The sequence below is a fragment of the Dipodomys merriami genome, unplaced genomic scaffold (genome assembly GCF_024711535.1).
Source record: "Dipodomys merriami isolate MVZ:Mamm:240054 unplaced genomic scaffold, mDipMer1.0.p SCAF_6, whole genome shotgun sequence".
NCBI classification, from domain to species: domain Eukaryota; kingdom Metazoa; phylum Chordata; class Mammalia; order Rodentia; family Heteromyidae; genus Dipodomys; species Dipodomys merriami.
In genome coordinates, this window is record NW_027206179.1 from 58,450,085 (window position 1) to 58,468,935 (window position 18,851).

Genomic DNA, 18,851 nt, shown 5'->3' on the forward strand with positions numbered 1-18,851 from the left:
CATATATTTAAAATGCCTAGGACCTTTATGAGCAAAAACTATAGCATTGTGTTGTGAGGTTTTAATGTCTTAGATACAGTACATGTGAGATGATTGCATGAAGAATGAGGGGGATAAGTGTGTTCACATGACTGCAGCATTTACGTATTTTACGTGGTGCCATAAAACATTAACTCTAAATGTACAGTGAGAAGTTCAGATAGCTATTCTAATCCCTAGATCAACCCTAACGGCATATGCAGAATACATACTTATGAAGCCAAAAGACAAATTAAACTGAATTTTAAAAGTACTAGAACAGAAGGTCGGAAAAGGGGGACAAAAGGAGAATAGAAAAAAAAAAACAAAGGACATAAAAATATTTAAATAGTAGACTTATTCAACTATATCCAATTTAAATGCAGATATTATAAGAATACATAAAATATGAAATCAACTGTCTCTGTAAGAGACATGCTTTAAAGACACAATAAACAAAATTAGTGGAAAAATATACTATATGGAAATAGTAAATATATGACCAGATAGGCCATGTCAGTGTCAGTTTAAGGAGATTTGAAGACTAGTAATGTCATCTGTGGTAAAGAGAAACATTTCAAAATATCAGCTGATTAGGATGATATAAAAGTGACAAATGTCATTATAATAGAGCTTTAAAATAGTTATACCAGAATGTACAGAATTAAAGAAATAAGTAGATAATTCTATAACCATTGTTAAGAAATTTATACCTTTCAGCAATTTATTCAACTATATTCCAAAGGGGAAGAAACAACTCTGTAAGATAAAGAAGATGAGAATCACTTTGATCTACCCCTAAACAAGTGTAGAACTTTCAACAACAATAGGACAGTGTGCCCTTTGTTCCCCAGGTACATTAATATTCACTGACACAGACTGTGCTAGTAGCTAGGAAAACACAATATACCTTAAAAAATGGAATACATGAAGAGTCTGTTCCATGACCACAAAGAAATTAAGTCTGAAATCAGTATGAGTAAGATTTTTAATAGAACTGAGATTTGAACCGGGCCAGAGTTGCTAGGCTGGCACCTACCATTTGGGCCATACTCTCAGCCCTTTTTTGAGGTTAGTTTTGAGATAGAGTCTCATGAGCTTTTCTGCCTGGGATAGCCTTGAACTACAATCTTTCCATTCTCAAGTAGCTAGGATTACAGGTATGGGCCTCTGGCTTCTGGCTAAAATAAGATTTAAAAGGAAACTTTTAAATCTGGAAACACCTAGAAATTAAAAACATATCAAAATGGTCCATGAGTAGAGTACAAGAAAAATTTGGAAATATTTCAAATGAATTTCGAGGTTGGAGTATATCAAAAAATGTAGGATGAGTTACTGCAAAACTTCGAGGAAGCATGGTGGTTTTATAAAAGATTACAGATAGGAAAGATGAAAGGTTTAAAATTTAGTGGTAGAAATTTCTATCTTAAAAAGTGTAAAGCTGAAGAAAGTTGTTGGGTGGGATTGGAGAAAGAGAACACAATTTAATAATATCATGACTGAAAGTCTGTCATTAAGATCCCATAAATAATTTTAATATAATGGAGTATCTTTGAAAATTTTTATGTCAGTCCAACAACTTAAATAAAATGGAAACAAATCTTGAAAAACACAACTTACTAAAACTGTTACCAGATGAAGCAGGAAATCTAAATAACCTTATACATTAAGGAAATGAAAATGCTATCAAATGCTTTACCACAGAGAAAAACTCAACACTCTAGATGGCTTTACCAATGAATTGTATTCAGCATTTAAAATTTTATTCTGAAACAGATTCTTTTTTTGTTTAATTTTATTGTAAAGGTTATGTACAGAGGGGTTACAGTTATGTAAGGTAATTAGTACATTTCTTGTTGAGCAGTGTTACTCTCTCCCTATTTCCTCCCATTTCCCCTCATCCCTAGCTCTCCTCCTCCAAACATTGTAAAGTTTATTTCCAACATAGTGTCTTGAGAGTATTGCTGTTGGATTAGTTCACCCTTTGCCCTTTGTCTCACCATTTTTGTTATTTCCCTTCCCTTCCCCAAATCAGATAAATGTATATACAAGCTACAGGGTACCAAAATCACAAACAGTGATAATGTGATAAACCAAAGGGAAAAAGGGAAAGGGCAAAGAAATAACTTCAAATAGTACATAAAAAACCCTCTTGTTTCCATATCTTGGAGTTCATTTCGATTAGCATCATTTTATACAGTCATATGTACATAGCTATTGAGCTAGCTATTGGGATCCTCTGCTAAGATTATCCTGGACATAGACTAATTATTACAAATAAAGGAAACGATGGAACCTATGTTTCTTTGGGTCTGACTTACTTAATATGATTTTTTTCAAGTCTTTCCATTTCCTTATAAATGTCATTCTGATAGAAGCATAGAATTCCAGTATGTATTTATACCACATTTTCTCAATCCATTCATCTACTGAGGGGCATCTGGATTGGTTCCATATCTTAGTTATGGTAAATAATGTTGCAGTGAGTATAGTTGTGCTTGTAGCTTTAGTGTGTCCTTGTTTTTGATCATTTGAGTCAATGCCCAGGAGTGGAACTGCTGGATCATAGGGAAGGCTATATGTTTAGTCATTTGAGAAACCTTCATAGTGTTTTCCAGAATGGTTGAACAACTTTATATTCCTACCAGTATCTGTTATTTGTTTTCTTGATAATGGACATTCTAACTGGGGTGAGGTGGAATCTCAATGTGATTTTAGTTTGCATTTCTTTTTTGGTATGTTTTTTAATTGTAAAAAATGCTGTACAGAGGGGTTACAATTACACGAGCAAGGTAATGAGTACATTTCCTATTGAGCATTGTTGCCTCCTCCTTTGTTTCCCCTACCATCCCTTCCCTCTCACCTCCACACTTCCCCCCGACTTCCGCCCGAAGTTGTAAAGTTCATTTTCAACATAGTGTTTTGTACATCTCATTGTTACAAATGGGTCAACCTGTATCCTTATTTAAGGATTTTGTTTTTTTCCTTCCTCTCCCCGAATTAGAGAAGTGTATATGGTTTGCATTTCTTTTATGGCCAAAGATGTTGAACATTTCTTCATGTGTCTATTGGCTATTATTTCCTCTCCAGAGAAGTCTCTTTTTAATTCTTTAGTCCATTTATTAATGGGGTGGTTGTTTCTGTGAGGATTTTTTTTATTTAGGGGTTTAATTTTTTGAGCTCTAAGTATATTTTTTACATAAGGACCTAAAATATCTTCTCTCAATCTGTGGGCTTTCTATTTATCTTGCTAACTATGTTCTTTGCTATGCAGAATCTTCACAGTTAATGCAATCCAGCCTTTCTTATATCTGTTGTTTCTGGATCTTTATTTAGGAAGTTTTGACCTGTGCCAAGGAGCCCTAATGCATCCCCTATCCCTTCTTGTAATAATTTCAGCGTATCTGATCTTACCTTGAAATCTTCGATCCATTTGGAGTTGATTCTGGTGCAGGATGATATATAAGGATCTAACTTCAGTTTTCTACATATGTATAGCCAATTCTGCCAGACCATTTGTTGAAGAGGCTGTCTTTCTTCCATCTTCCCTTAGCAAAGATTCGGTGGCCATAGATCTGTCGAATAATTTCTGGGTCTTCAATTCTATTCCATTGGTCCTCCAGCCTGTTCATGTGCCAGTACCAAGCTGTTTTTATCACTACATCTTTCTAATAGAATTTGAAGTTTGGCATTGTTATTCTTCCAGCACTGTTTTTCCTACTAAGGATTGTTTTTTTTATTCAGGGTCTTCTGTTATTCCATAGGAATTTTTGTATTGCTTCTTTTATTGCATTAAAGAATGTTGTTGGGATATTGATGGATATTGCATTGAATTTGTAGATAGCCTTTGACAGTGTTGCCACTTTCATGATGTTAATCCTCCCAATCTAGAAGCATGGTAGGTTTTTCCACTTCCTTAGTTCTTCTTTAATTTCCTTTTTCAGGTTTTTAAGATTTTTATCATAGAGACCCTTCACCTCTTTGGTTAATTCCTAAGGTTTTTTTTTTTTGAGGCTATTATTACAAAAGGAGTTGCGTTTCTGATTTCAGCCTCACTCTTCTCATTGTTGGCATCAGAAAAGCTACTGATTTTTGTGAGTTAATTTTATATACCGCTACTTTGCTAAAATTTTGGATCAGCTCAAATAACTTTGGTGATGAGTTTATGGGGTTCTTTAAATACAGGATCATGTCATCTGCAAAGAGGGGCAGTTTTACTTCTTTCCCTATTTGGATCCCATTTATGTTTGGCCTCTTGCCTTATTGCTCTATCTAGGAATTACAATACTATATTGAAGAGGAGTGGAGAGATTTTTAGAAATGGTTTTAACTTGTCACCGTTAAGTATAATGCTGACTGTAGATTTGTCATGTATAGCCTTTATTATATTGAGGATTCAAAGTTCCTCCAGAGCTTTCATCATAAAGGGGTATTGGATCTTGTCAAATGCCTTTTCTGCATCTCGTGACATGATCATGTGGTTCTTGTCTTTGCTCCTATTGATGTGTTGAATTACATTAATTGACGTGAGTATATTGAACTAGCTTTGCATCCCTAAAATCAGTCCTGTTTGGCCATAATGTGTGAGTTTTTCTATTATTTGTTGAAGTCTATTGGTCAGAATTTTATTGAGAAGTTTTGCATCAATGTTCATTAAAGAAATGGGTCTATTGTTCTGTTTCTTTGTTGGGCCCCTAACTGGTTTTGGGATGAAGGTATACTGGCCTCATAGAATGAGTTTAGTAGTGATCATTTGCTTTCATTTTCATTGAAGAGTTTGATGAGTATTGTAGTGAATTCTCCTTTGACTTTCTTATAAAATTGGCCATGAATCTGTCTTGTTCTGGGCTTTTCTTGGATAGGAGGTCCTTTATTGCCATTTCTATTTCAATATTAGATATGTGTCTATTTAGTTGGCTTAAATCTTCTTGGCTTCATTTAGCTATATCATCAACATTTGCCAGAAATTCTTCCATTTCTTCCAGATTCTCAAATTTGTTAGCAAAAAGGTTTGCAAATTACTCCCTTACAATATTCTCAGTCTTTCTTGTTTCTGTCATGATGTTCCCATTCTCATCTCTGATTTCATTTCTTTTGGTGTGTTCTTTTTTTCTTTTGGTCAGATTTGCTAAGGGTCTGTCAATTTTGTTAATTTTTTCAAAGAACCAATTTTTTGTTTTGTTGATTCTTGCTGGGTTTTTTTGCATTCCAATTCACTTAACTCTGATTTGATTTTAAGTATAATCCCCTGTATTGGGGTTTAGTTTGTTGCTCATTTTCAAGGAGCTTTAGATGTATCATTAAATTGTTGGTTTGAGATATCTCCAATTTGTTGATGTAGACACTTGGAGCTATAAAATTTCCTCTGAGTACTGCCTTTACTGTATCCCAGAGGAGCTACTATTTTGTGTGTTCATTTTTGTTAAATATCATGAACATTAGAATTTCCTTTGTGATCTCCTCAGTGATCCACTGGTGATTCCACAATGTTTTGTTCAGTGTCCATGAGTCACAGATTTTTCTATAGTAGCTTTTGGTTCTAAGCTCTAATTTTACTCCATTTTGGTCTGAGAAAATGCAAGGAATAATTTCAGTATTTCTGAGTTTGCACAGATTTACTTTGTGACCTAAAATGTGGTCTATTTTGGATAATGTTCCATGTGCTGCCGAGAAGAACATATATTTCGATGCTGCTGGGTGAAATATTCTGTTGATGTCTGTTATATCTAGTTAGTCTATGCAGTTGTTTAGTTCTGAGGTTTCTCTGTTGAGTTTTTGCCAGGTTGATCTATCTAGAAGTGACAGTGGTGTGCTAAAGTTACCAACACTCAATGTGCTTGGATCTATGTGTGATTTTAGGATAAGTAGTGTTTGTTTGATGAAGTTGGGTGCTCCTGCATTTGGTGTATAGATATATAGAATTGTTATATCTTCCAGTAGAAGAGATCCCTTTATTAGTTTGAAATGTCCTTTAATCTCTTCTCACTAATTTTATCCTACAGATAGGCCAAATGAACATTACTGATAATAATTGTTAAAACATTTGAAATAAATATCATACATTGAAATAAGTAGGAGTATAAAAATGGTACTATACTACTCCAGTCAGTTTTTTTAAACTTCTAAAATGACCCATCATTTCTATTATTAAACATCAAAGAGAAAAGCATGTATTCACAAAGATATGTAGAATGAGCTAGCATGATATTAGTAATGACCCATACTGGGAACAGCCCCAGTACCTATCAGTAAGGAAATAGATACATAAGCTATGGAACATTTATATTATAGAGTAACTCTTGCTCAGCAGATACAAACTTTTCCTAAAACATGTTGAGTGAAAGAAACAAAGAAACACATGTAGCGTTGGGTTATGGTGGCTCACACTTGTAATCTTAGATACCCAGAGGGCAGAATTCTGAGGACTGCAGTTCAAAGCTAGCCTGGGCAGGAATGTCCATGGGACTCTTTTTTTTTTTTGGGTCCGGTCATGGGGCCTGAACTCTGGGCCTGGGCGCTGTCCCTCAGCTCTTCAGCTCAAGGCTAGCGCTCTACCACTTGAGCCACAGCACCACTTCCGGCTTTTTTCTTTTTGCTTATGTGGTGCTGAGGAATCGAACCCAATGCCTCAGGCATGCAAGGCAAGTGCTCTACCACTGAGCAATCTTCCCAGCCCCCATGGGACTCTTATCTCCACTAACTTACCAAAAAGCCAGAAGTGGAGCTGTAACTCAAATGGTAGAGTGCAAGCCTTGAGGAAGAGAAGCTCAGGGACAGTACCAGGCCCTGAGTTGATGCTACAGGACCAGCACCAAAAAAACCTCCACATGTGACAAGATTTGATTTATGTGCTGTTTAAGGATAGGCAAAGAAATGTGTGGTGGAAGGTATGTCATGAATGTGGTTACCTTTTCATAGGGTGGGAAGGGATAATGACTGGGAAGAAACATAGGAAATTTTCTGATAATGTTGATTAGAGTTTGTGTTATACTTGTTTATGTCTATCCAAACACATAGTGTGGACCCTTAAGATTTGTGTACTTCATCTTATGTAGCTTTTGTTGAATATAACATAATTTACATTCAGGGCTGTAGCATACTGCAGTCTACAGCTTTAATGTTTAAATGGTATTATAAATGCTAGGATACATACAAAGCAGACAGTAAATGTCAATTGTGGACTGTAAGTGGTGGGAACCTAAAGTGTTGACTGTATGATTTTTCAGTTCTTGTGTGTTTGAAAGTTTTTCTAATGCTGGAAAAAAGGCTTAATATTATTTTTCACTAAGGAAGTGATGTTTTGCATCCTATTTTCCCTCAAGAGCTTTATAACATTGTTTCCACTTCCAGATGATACTCTACTGAACTGATCAGGTTAGTTAAGTCATTCTTCTAGGTTAGGAGTTTAGATTGTTTTCCACATTTTACTAAAATACAATGATGATATGTACTTTTATACAAAAATATCATCTCTACTTTGTCTCTTTAAGGTAGATATTTGTAAATGAAACTATTATGCCAAAGGGCATGGAAAGTTTCACATTGCTGACTCTTGTACATCTTTCCTGGACAACTCTACAGAATTCCCAGAGTTCCCAAAGCTTGGTGAATACACTACTGGTCTAGAACATGTTTAAGTTATTTACTTGTCTGTACATCAAACTAAAATTTCTTATTTGATCTCTGTCACTCTAAGGTTTAAAGCAGCTTAGTAATTTTTCTGAGTTCCTAGCTAGCAAACGGCAGAGCTGCCTTGTATATGTTATCCATTAGTATCCAGCACAAAACACATGAATAAGTTAAAGCACCAGGGTTAGTTCAGCTAAATCTACATTTCCTGTGTATTCATCTTCTGAATTAGGATAGCTTTAGTTTGCTGATATTGGAGTGGATGTTGTACTCATCTGCATATTGGCTTATTTGGTCTGTCTATACTACCTCACAGAAAGAAAGTAGCTCTCTCATTTTCCTTTGGCTTAGGTATTACATGATGCTCAGTGATCTAATAGAAATGTGCTCCAAGTCCTGTGACATGATGATCTTGACTGTACCTGCCTGCTAGATTTCTACTGTGAATTATAAATTTACATATAATATGTGATTCTCTGCCCAGAGAATAGACTGTCTGCAGGTTTCCCTGTCTGCAGGGCTGTGTTTTTTTCCTTGTGTCTGGCTGTTCTGTGAACTACAGTAGGCTTGGGTGAGGGAGAGAAAGATACTGAATCCTGGCTGCAGTTGTTTGTGCAGCATGAGAACAGTTGGCCCAGCTGAGAGTGATTTCAGGGGTTGTGAGAGTTTCTGGCTGGCAGGAACACAGTCTTTCTCTGAAACAGACTAGATGGGGAGAGGAACAGGGTCCTTACAAACAAATGTAGAAGGAACGATTGTCTTTGCTTTTAGAAGAAAATGAGACTAATTATTCTTTATTTATTATACCTCTTTGATCAGAGAACGAATCAAGTATTGCTGTGAGCAGCTGCGTGCTCTGTTACCATATGAGCAGGGGAGGAAGAATGATATGGCTTCAGTTATTGAGGCAACAGTTGATTATGTGAAGTATGTCCGGGACAGAATCCCTCCAGCTGTTATGCACAAGGTATTCGCTCTCAAAGCCTTGGATTGTACCCCTATAGACAACAGTTTCATGCTATAATTTTATTTAGTTTTTGGTAATTGCAAATGTGCCTCTGTATATGTGTGAAAATACCTATATTTGACGGTATCTATTTATATCTACAATCTATTTCCCAGATTTCAGAAGCTATTAAGAACAATAAGAAGTATTGGAAGAAACCAAAAGCCATCCAGCTTTGCCTCCAAGGCCCTGTCAAGTCTCAAAGGTATTAAGAATCCCCAATCTGCTTGTTATTTTTGACTGGTACTGCTGCTAGATGTATAGCTAATACCGAATGAATCCACATGAAAGCTTACGCAGGGAACTTTTCTCATTGCCAATGTTTACTTATTACATTATGGTGATAGACATACATAATTTTCTCAGGCTTATAGACCTTCCATAATTTGACTCTTCTTTTGTTATTCCTGAGGATGTTAAAGTGGACTTTTGCCATTGTAATGACAGTGGCAGTATAGCAGGGTATGATGTATCTTTCCTCTCTCCTGGAGGCCAAAGGCTCTGGAGCTCAATTTCAGTTACCTGTCCTTAAACTCATTGGTACAAAATGGCAAGCCAATGACTGCTTACTCAGATTTATTAGATTATATAAATAAAGGGAACCTGAAGAGAAAGAGCCAATCATTCCTAAAAAGAATCATCAAGGGTCTTGTTCCTCTTCTTATTCTAATATATAAGTATCCAAAAATTGAGGCTTTCTCAGGATTTTTAGAACTTGAGTAACAGAAGAACATTTTAACTCAGCAGTATTATGTTGTCTTCCTGGAGAAATGTGCTCAGTGACTTTTTTGTCCTTTCAAGGAAAAGCACTGTGACGACAAGCAAGTACTCACCTGTGAGAGAGATCCAGTTAGTGGCTGATAAGTGTTTGGATGTATATTCTGAGCCTACTGCGGGGGGATCCCTGGATGAATCTATGAGAGGTGAGACTTACCTAATACCTGTACCTCTCATGGGACACTTGTGCCTGGAGAGGCACCCTCTGTATCTCTGAACTCTTGTGAACCTAGGCCATAATGAGGGAATCAGGTGTAGCTGGAAGTCTATATAAAATCTCAATATATAGCACAGATTGGCCTGAAATTTGCTGTGTAGCCCACAATGGCTCTGAAATCACGATCTCTCAGCCTCAGCTAAAACTGTACATCCTTTTCCTTCATACACAGTTCATGAGATCCTTATAATTTCTTTACTGGATTTAGCTTCTCAATACTTAACATCTGTTAATATGATTTATTTATTGTCTCTATTCTCCCTCTAGAATGGACTCCATGAGGTTAGGAGTTTGTCACTTGTTTGTTTACTGCTGTACTTCTCGTAGTTAGAGTAATGACCAAGCATATAGCAAGCACTCCAGCAATGTGGTATTCATGCTCCATCAATGAATAAGAAAATTCATTGCTACTAGTCTGATATTTATCCTGAAGGTTACTCTCCTTTGAGAAACTAATGTGATGTGTACATCCTGGCATTCCATGCTGGATGACAAGACAGCTGGGCTCCCCAGTCCCATTTTACCTGACCTTTCTCCCACTTTTCTCATCACTTTTCACAAATTTAAGGCCATTGCCTACTTTTCATCTTAAATGTCCCTGTCTCAAAGATAGGATAGAGCACAACATAAAATTTTATTCTTATGGAGCTTGAAGACTAGTAGCAGAAAGGCTCACAGATGCAAGCTGTGGCTTACCCAGTATGGTAAGTGCAAGGCAGAGGTCCCATGTGCACGGATGGTAATATAGTAGGAACACAGGAACAATGAGGTCCCTAAGGTTGATGTCTAAAGTCTGAAGAGAATGGGCCAAAAATAGAACACAGCAGTCCTTGTTCACACAGTCAAGTAGACCTCAGGGAAATTTATTTGTCAATATAAGTTCTTATCCTGACCTAAGAACAAGAGGAGAAGAATAGGAACAAAAGTTGCCAGGAGCCATGATTGAGCTACTTAGCATAGATATGGCTGAGTGTTACACCATGTGCTTAAATCTTCCCAGATTAAATCAGGAAGAAGTCAGGTTACAGTCCTGTGTCTGTTAATATTTCTTACATCTGTATACTGTATACATGCACAGCAACACTGTTTCCATGACAGTGAGTTTACATCCCATTTCTAAATAGACTGCTCTCAGACAGACACAGATATACTAGGACTGTAGACTTATGGCTTGTTCAAAGAGTAGGAGACATGGAAGGCCAGTGAGTGAAACCCTAAATTTAATTTTATATATAATTTGCTGCTGAAGAAGCCACATGGACCCCTTTCTGACTGGCTAAGCTCATTACTATTCATTTTGTATATATTTTCTTTAAGTCATTTTCCAGGTATGTCTTTTCTCTAGTATTGTTACTGGACATCTCATTTGTCTCCTGATGTTGCTTAATTTCATTTCATGTGTACAATATTGTTATATAGTTCTCATCACCATTTTAATGGCTTTAAACATCACATGACTTCTAGAATAATTCTCTTTAGTCATCTTGTTGCTACATTTATCTTTTACAGTTTGAGGTCAGAGAGATTTCATATGCCATGTGATAGGAAAGTCTTCCTTGCGTGCAAGGTTTGTTCTATTTTGGACTTCTCCATACACTGAATTCCTGTAAGTGTGTGGTAAATGAAATACAGAACAGAAAACATGGATCATACTTATATATAACATAGGTCCATGTTCACCACACTGGTTTTGAAAGAGGATTAAAATAATTGTCAACAATTAAGTCTTCCAAATTTCACTTTCACTACCAGGAGCTAGAGAGATAAAATGTATGCACTTGAGACCCTGTAATGTAGACATGTTTAGACTTTGTCAACTTGTCTTTTTCTGTGGTTTTCTAAAACTGTATTCACATTTGCTCCAAATTTTTGTCACAAATATTCCTGGTACACTTGTATTTACAGTAGACATAAAATTGCATTGTTTTATTTTTATTCATTTTTGGAGGTACTGGAGATTTGAACTCAAGACTTCAAACTTTCTAGACTGGTACAATACTTCATACCCATAATGACTCCAGCCCTGTTTTTCATTGGTTATTTTTAGGATAGAGTCTTGCTTCCTGCCTGGGAAGGGGCCTAAGCTATGATCCCCGAAATTGCTGGGATCACAGGTGCATACCACTATATGCAGCTTTCTTCCTTCTGTAAGGTTGAGGATAGTGGTTTTTATGCCACAGCTAGTGTGGCTCCATTATCCTCTCAATTTAAGCCTTTTAATATAGCTTGGAATGGCAGGCATGAACAACTGCACACACCTATGGGTTAAAAAGGGGTTTTAATGAACTTTTTATTTTACCTAGAATGGCTTCAAACTGTGACACTCCCATTTTCAGCCTCCCAAGTATCTAGAATTACAAGCATGAGCCATTATGTGTGAGTCATGATAATGTCCAGAAGAAAATGTATAATAACTATGTTATGTTACTTGGGATTCTGTTATTAAGATTATAAATTTACAAACTCATCTTCTAGTTACTTTATGAAATATAAGTGTTTGTATAATAATATAATCTACTTCATGATGGAAAATCTGCCAAATATTTTTTTTTGTTTTTTTCAATAAGTTTTTTTATTGTGAAAATACTGTACAGAGGGGTTACAGTTACATGAGCAAGGTAATGAGTACATTTCTTATCAAGCATTGTTGCCTCCTCTTTTGTTTTTCCCCTACACCTTCCCTCCCACCTCCACAACTACAATGCCCCCCCCCCGCTCCCACTCCATCCCACCCCCCCTCACTTTCCCCCCCTCTAAATTGTAATGTTTGTTTTTCAACATAGTATCATGTATATCTCATTGTTACAATGGGTCAACCTGTAGCCCTATTTAAACATTTTGTTTTTTCCCTTCCCCTCCAACATCAAATACAATGAAACCGGGTTATACTGTGGGGGAGGAACATACAAAGCAACAAAAAAAATCACATGGTACCTTATAAATATGTTAGAAACAATAGCAAGAAAGAAAAAAAACACTTGTGTCCCTATCTGGGGTTTCATTTCGCTTAACATCATCTTATCTGGTCATATGTACATAGCTTTTGACCTTTTCTACTTGTCCCAGACATATACTAGTTATTGCAAATAAGGGAAACTATGGGACCTATGTTTCTTTAGACCTGGCTTACTTCACTTAATATAATTTTTTCCAAGTCTTTCCATTTCCTAACAAATGGGACGATGTCATTGTTTCTGTTGGAGACGTAGAATTCCATTGTGTATATATATAGCATATTTTCTAAACCCATTCATCTACTGAGGGGCATGTGGGTTGGTTCCCTATCTTAACTATGGTAAATAATGCTGCAGTAAACATAGTTGTGCTGGTAGCTTTAGTATGGTCTTGTTTGTGAACATTTGGGGAAATGCCCAAAAGTGGGATTGCTGGGTCATAGGTGAGCTCTATGTGGAGTCTTTTGAGGAACCTCTATACTGCTTTCCAAAGTGGTTGAAAAAGTTTACACTCCCACCAACAATGCAGTAGGATACCTTTTTGGCCACATTCCCTCCAGCATCTGTTGTTATTAGAGTTCTTGATTATAGCCATTCTAATTGGGGTGAGGTGGAATCTCAATGTTGTTTTGATTTGCATTTCTTTTATGAAATCTGCCAAATTTTATTCATGGCTGAATGGAATTGTTCTTTTCCACATTCTTCTTTGCTTTATAGGGATTGCCACTTACAATTATGATGGGAGCCAAACACACACACACACACACACACACACACACACACACACACACACACACACATCAGTATACACAGAGGGATGATACTTGGGCACTAAGGTATAATGTGTACATTGCATTAACTATTATCCATCATTGTTTGAGCGTAACAGCAGGGAAAGTGTGAATTGTGAAGAACTGAAATATATTTCATTTCAATGTATTTCCAGTGAAGTAGTTCAGAGCTACAGATTGCTGCCCAGAGCTGACAGATACTTGTTTTCTTTCTTATTACAGGTCAGTCAAGCTCTACTTCAGTGAGTACTACTGGTGATCTGTATAAAACTCAAATTCCCAGTGCAGCCCTCTCCCTTAATTCCTTCCATGCTATCAAATACTATTCTAAAGTTATCCTTTCCTATAATTCAGCTTCCGTAACAAATCAGAATATTGACATTCGTTTGCCATCAGCCATGCCCAAAGTCTCAAAGTTTCTTCCCCAGCAGTGCAATTCCATGCTTGGACAGATGTGCACAGCACAACCCAACTGCTTGGTAAGTCTTTGGAGGGCCACGGGTCAGACTGAACTCCCTTCTCCATCCAGAGGCTCCTGACTTGCACTTTATTATTATTAATGTGGTTGAAAAGCTATTAAACTGGGACATAAAAGCTAAGATCATTTCTAAGGTACTCAGCATGGTGAGTGAAAACCAGGTACTATTAACTCAGTTTAGCCCTTGTTCCATGCTGCATACCTACTATCTGGATATCCCACATATAGCCCAGCTTGTTTGAAAAGACCTTACCAGATGGAGCCTGATTTCCTCTGGAGCTGATGGCTCCTTTTCTTGGCTCCCTACTTCTACTCAGAATTACTAGGATGCCACATCTCCCTTCCACATCCCCACCTGCTTTTTTCTCAGGCTGACAGCAATCACTCTCATTATCAAAATCTGTTCTTCCAGTCATCAAGTATAAAGTAGATGATTATTGAGCACCTGTTATATTCTGGGACTGTGCTTACCTGTTGCTCTAAGAATACAAACATGATTCTTTGATCTCATCAAGTGTCATGGAGATGCAAAGAAGCAGGCAATTTTGATAGGAGTTGGAGTCTCAGGAGAAGTTTCAGACTCCTTATCCCTGGAGAAGTGCTGTCTAAGCCAAGATTTAAAGACAAAGAATTAGCCAAATAAGTGGTTCAGGTGTGAGAGGAAGAATATTCCAGACAGGTGGATCAGCATGTGTAAAATGTGCTGTCTTTCTTTGCTTGTTAGACAAACTAACCAGATCAAGTGAAAAACTCAGACAAGATTGGCCTGCTGAAAATAGACTTCTAATAACCTTCACATAATTTCCAATACTTTTGGATGTTGATAATAGCTAACACATTTGAGCACTTAGTAAGCAAATGTTAGTTATACACTTCATATTTAATGTGCATGATCTAGTGAATCCCTTTGAGGGTAGATTCTGCTGTTTTTTCCACCTGACATCTGAAAGTGAGAGTGATAATGACCTTCCACAAAACTTAGGAGAAAAATGTTGCAAAGAGAACTACAAAGAAATATTATAGAACTTGAGGTAGCTTCAAATTATTCCATCAGTATTTCAACAGCAAGAACAATATAAATGAAAGACAGTTACAATGATTGTTTAGATTTATTGATTCACTAAAGAGTCCAGCTTTGTTGCCCAGTCTGGTTGTGAACACCTAGGCTAAGCAATACTCCTATTTTATCTTGAGTAGTGGAGATATAGGCATGCATCATCCTATGGGCTGTTAGTTTTTTAGTTGTTGATATATTTATTCCATGTATGTTTTGTTACAGAATTATTGTTTAAAAGAACTACTTTTACTAATAAGTATTTTTAAACCTGTAGATTTACTAATCAACAATTAGAAAAACCACTCACTGTTACCTTAGGACATACAAAATACAGGTGGGACTGGGCACCAGTGGCTCATGCCTGTAATCCTAGCTACTCAGGAGGTTGAGATCTAAGTATCATGGTTCAAAGCCAGCCCGAGCAGGAAAGTCCGTAAGACTTATCTCCAGTAAACCACTAGAAAATCAGAAGTGGTGCTGTGGCTCAAGTGGTAGAGTGCTCACCTTGAGCTGAAGAGTGCAGGGATAGCGCCCTGGCCCAGAGTTCAAGCCCCACAACCGACAAAAAAAAAAAAAATAGAAAAGAAAAGAAAATACAGGTGTGATTCAATTAATGTGTTTTTCTCCTTTCTCTGCAGCAGCAGTATTGGGCATATTAACACCACATGTTTGAAATTACTCTAGATCACCCATGGGCACAATTGAACAATACAGAAGAGAGGAAGGAAGAATGATTTTGAAGCCTACATCCAGAAACTAGTATCAAAAGAGTTGGCATTGTCTGATTTCTCCTAAATGTGCTAAAAGCTTTTGCACATAGGTAGAAAGAGAGAAAAGAGCTAGTCACATATTTACTCACCTACATGCTTGGACCACACTCTCAACTAGAGAGCTACAGGAACCAATGTCCTAGGTGAACTAAACTCTTTTTCTCCATCAAAAAATGATTCCATTTATGAAAATTTTACAATAGAAGGAACACTCCTGTGAACTTAGTAACAGGATAAGGTTGGGAAGGTGAATTGATGTTACTAAGTCACTGAGCACAGATAGTGCAACTTATTTTTACCATCTCTGTGAATTATTGTCATTTATTTCTAAGTGATGTCTTTAGATTGTATATTTTAAATTTTCTTTATCCATCACCCAAACTACAATATCTAGAAAGATGTTCAGAGGTGTTTGCCTCTTAATGACTAATAAATAAACTGATGAGTTTGTTTTGGCATTTCACAGCGAAATGTTAGCTAATAGGAAAAAAAAATTCTTTCTGGATCTTTCGTTACATACTAGCAGATCTGTGCCTTCTTTCTTTTTGATCTCTTCCTTCCTATGGGCATTAGAAAAATAACTATTGAACAGGAAAGAAAACTGCCTGTTTTATATTTCATCAAAATGTTCTTATGCAGGAGTTTTCAGAGTTGATTCTGAAAAATCCACTTTTTGTTTTGTTTAATAAATACATGTTCCCACTTTTAATAGTACTGTGTAAGGACTTTGATTTTACTAGAGTTTTGAGAAATGTAAATAATTACCTTGGGTATATTGTTTGTGTTAACTTGTATAATCTTTCTTTGAGGATGGCAAGATGAGGGAATTTGTGAATGTATGACATTCTATGCGAAGAAACCAGAAGTTTCCAGCTAAGGTTCTATGCTTATTATTATAACGGGTCCTCCATTGTTGCTGGTGCTTTTACTTTGATGGGAGTTTTCACTAGGTCCTTAGTCAGGAATTCTTAAACAGAAAATCTAGACTCCATTTATGTACTTGGTGCTCTCTCAATCACTTTTTTTCCTTTTAGTATGCGAACAGGAACCCACTGGATCCATTGTTAAAGCTTTTTATCTTTTGGTACCAGTATTAGGTTTTCCACTCATGGTGTAGTTGTTGTCCCTTAGCTTTTTCACTCAGGGCTGATGCTCTACCACTTGAGTCACAATAGCTCTATCCTGGCCTTATGGTGGTTAATTGCAGATGAGTTTCACAACTTTACTGCTCAGGCTGGCTTCAAACTGAGTTCCTAGAAGATCTTAGCCTCCTCTCAGTAGTTAGGATTACCCACATGAGCTAAAGCTCTTTTTTTTTGGTTGGTCATGGGGCTTGTACTCAGGGCCTGGGCTCTGTCCCTGAGCTTATTTGCTCAAGGTTAAGGCTTTTGCTCAAGGTTAAGTTGCACTCTACCACTTTAGCCACAGTGTCACTTCCGGTTTTCTGATGGTTAATTGGAGATAAGAGTCTCACAGACTTTCCTGCCTGGGATGGCTTCAAAGACTGATCCTCAGTAGCTATGATTATAAGCATGAGCCACCAGTACCCAGCTTAAAGCTCTATTTTTTAAAGGCTAATTCTACTATCTTGAACTTCACATGAGTTTGAAGTATTTTCTAAAATGGATATTGCACTTTTAATAAATTAAGTTCTTCCAGGTAAGCTCCACTTTTAAGCCAAAGAGGAAAGGTTACCTGGGGCTCAGCCCATAGAAAAGCACAAGATTTTCTTTGTGAAGTCAGACTAGCTGGTCAGGGGACAGTGCACTGTTACTTTCATAATGAGATCAGGTCTAAGAAGCATGCTTAGAATAGATGATGGCTTGTAGCTTTCACACTGGTGGTAGCAGAATTAGCAAGACTGGGTAAATGACCCAACGTGGGTTATAAAGGAGGCCAAAGGATTAAGGAGAACACCCAAGTTCCTAGCTTTGGTGGTTAGGATTGAGACCCAGGGAGAAAACCCAAAGATAGCACTCAGCCATGGCCTAAGACAATGACAAGTATATTGGGAACAGATTGTACTGGAGGTGTGGGAGGATATCCTAGGACCTGTGCGATATGGCAGAGATCTGGTTAGGTGATGCCATTAGCAGCAAGAGGGAAATGAACATATTAGTGACCTAGTAGGTCCTTGTACCCGGAGATCCTATATACTCTTATTATTCATAAGAAGTCACTTGGGCTCCAAATGGCTTATGGTATTACAAATCTCCAGTGATTTATATGACATGGTAAGATTCTCAAAGGCATAACGGGCATAAGTTTCTAGTGCTCTGTGTTTACTTACTGTTATTTTAATTGTAAGAAATTAAGTTCTCAAGATTTCTATCTTCTGAAAAATTCAGAACTTTAGCAATATTGGATCTTCTAGTCTGGCAAAATAGCCACAAGTACTTGAGGCAGAGGAGCTCCTACTCTTTGACATGGAACTTTAGTGTCCTGTGGTCCTCCCATTTGCCTTGTTCACTGGGTGACTTGCTCGATCCCATAGGGATCTAATTTACTTCTCAAGGGCAGTGGTGTCCTATATAGAGGAATGTCTCGGGAGCTTAGGAGAAACCTGGTAAAATGCAGATTCCCAGGCCAGGCCCTGCAGACTTGGATGACTGGTACCTGGAAATCTTTTCTTTTTTTATCTTTTTTTCCTGGTTGTGGGGCTTGAACTCTGGGCCTGGGCGCTGTCCCTGAACTCCTGAGCTCAAGGCAAGTGCTCTACCATTTGAGCCACAGCGCCACGTCTGGTTTTCTGGTGCTTAATTGGAGATCAGAGTCCCATGGATGTTCCTGCCCAGGCTGGCTTTGAACCGTAATCCTCAGATCTCAGCCTCCTGTGTAGCTAGGATTACAGGTGTGAGCCACTAGTCCACTGTAAAATTGGCACCCAAGGAAATCTTTATTTTCTTTCTTTCTTTCTTTCTTTTGGGGGGGGGTGTCCGGTCGTGGGGCCTGAACTCTGGACCTGGGCGCTGTCCCTCAGCTCTTCAGCTCAGGGCTAGCGCTCTACCACTTGAGCCACAGCGCCACTTCCGGCTTTTTTCATTTTTGCTTATGTGGTGCTGAGGAATTGAACTCAGGGCCTCAGGCATGCAAGGCAAGAGCTCTACCACTGAGCCATCTACCCAGCCCCGAAATCTTTATTTTCACAAACACT

The 18,851-nt window shown here is 37.5% G+C and overlaps 1 protein-coding gene across 3 annotated transcripts in view; it reads left to right on the top strand.

Moving 5' to 3' along the window:
- Positions 1-16,283, top strand: part of Sohlh2 (spermatogenesis and oogenesis specific basic helix-loop-helix 2) — a 58,166-nt gene extending 41,883 nt beyond the window's left edge. Inside the window, exons 8-12 of one of the 3 annotated variants that reach the window (XM_070001963.1) lie at positions 8,467-8,614; positions 8,770-8,858; positions 9,455-9,576; positions 13,615-13,871; positions 15,566-16,283. In XM_070001963.1, the coding sequence (XP_069858064.1) occupies positions 8,467-8,614; positions 8,770-8,858; positions 9,455-9,576; positions 13,615-13,871; positions 15,566-15,586 (637 nt within the window). In that variant the 3' untranslated portion in view covers positions 15,587-16,283. The remainder of the gene's footprint in view (positions 1-8,466; positions 8,615-8,769; positions 8,859-9,454; positions 9,577-13,614; positions 13,872-15,565) is intronic. The other 2 variants (XM_070001964.1, XM_070001965.1) reach the window with 2 other exon arrangements.
- Positions 16,284-18,851: the final 2,568 nt, after the last annotated feature.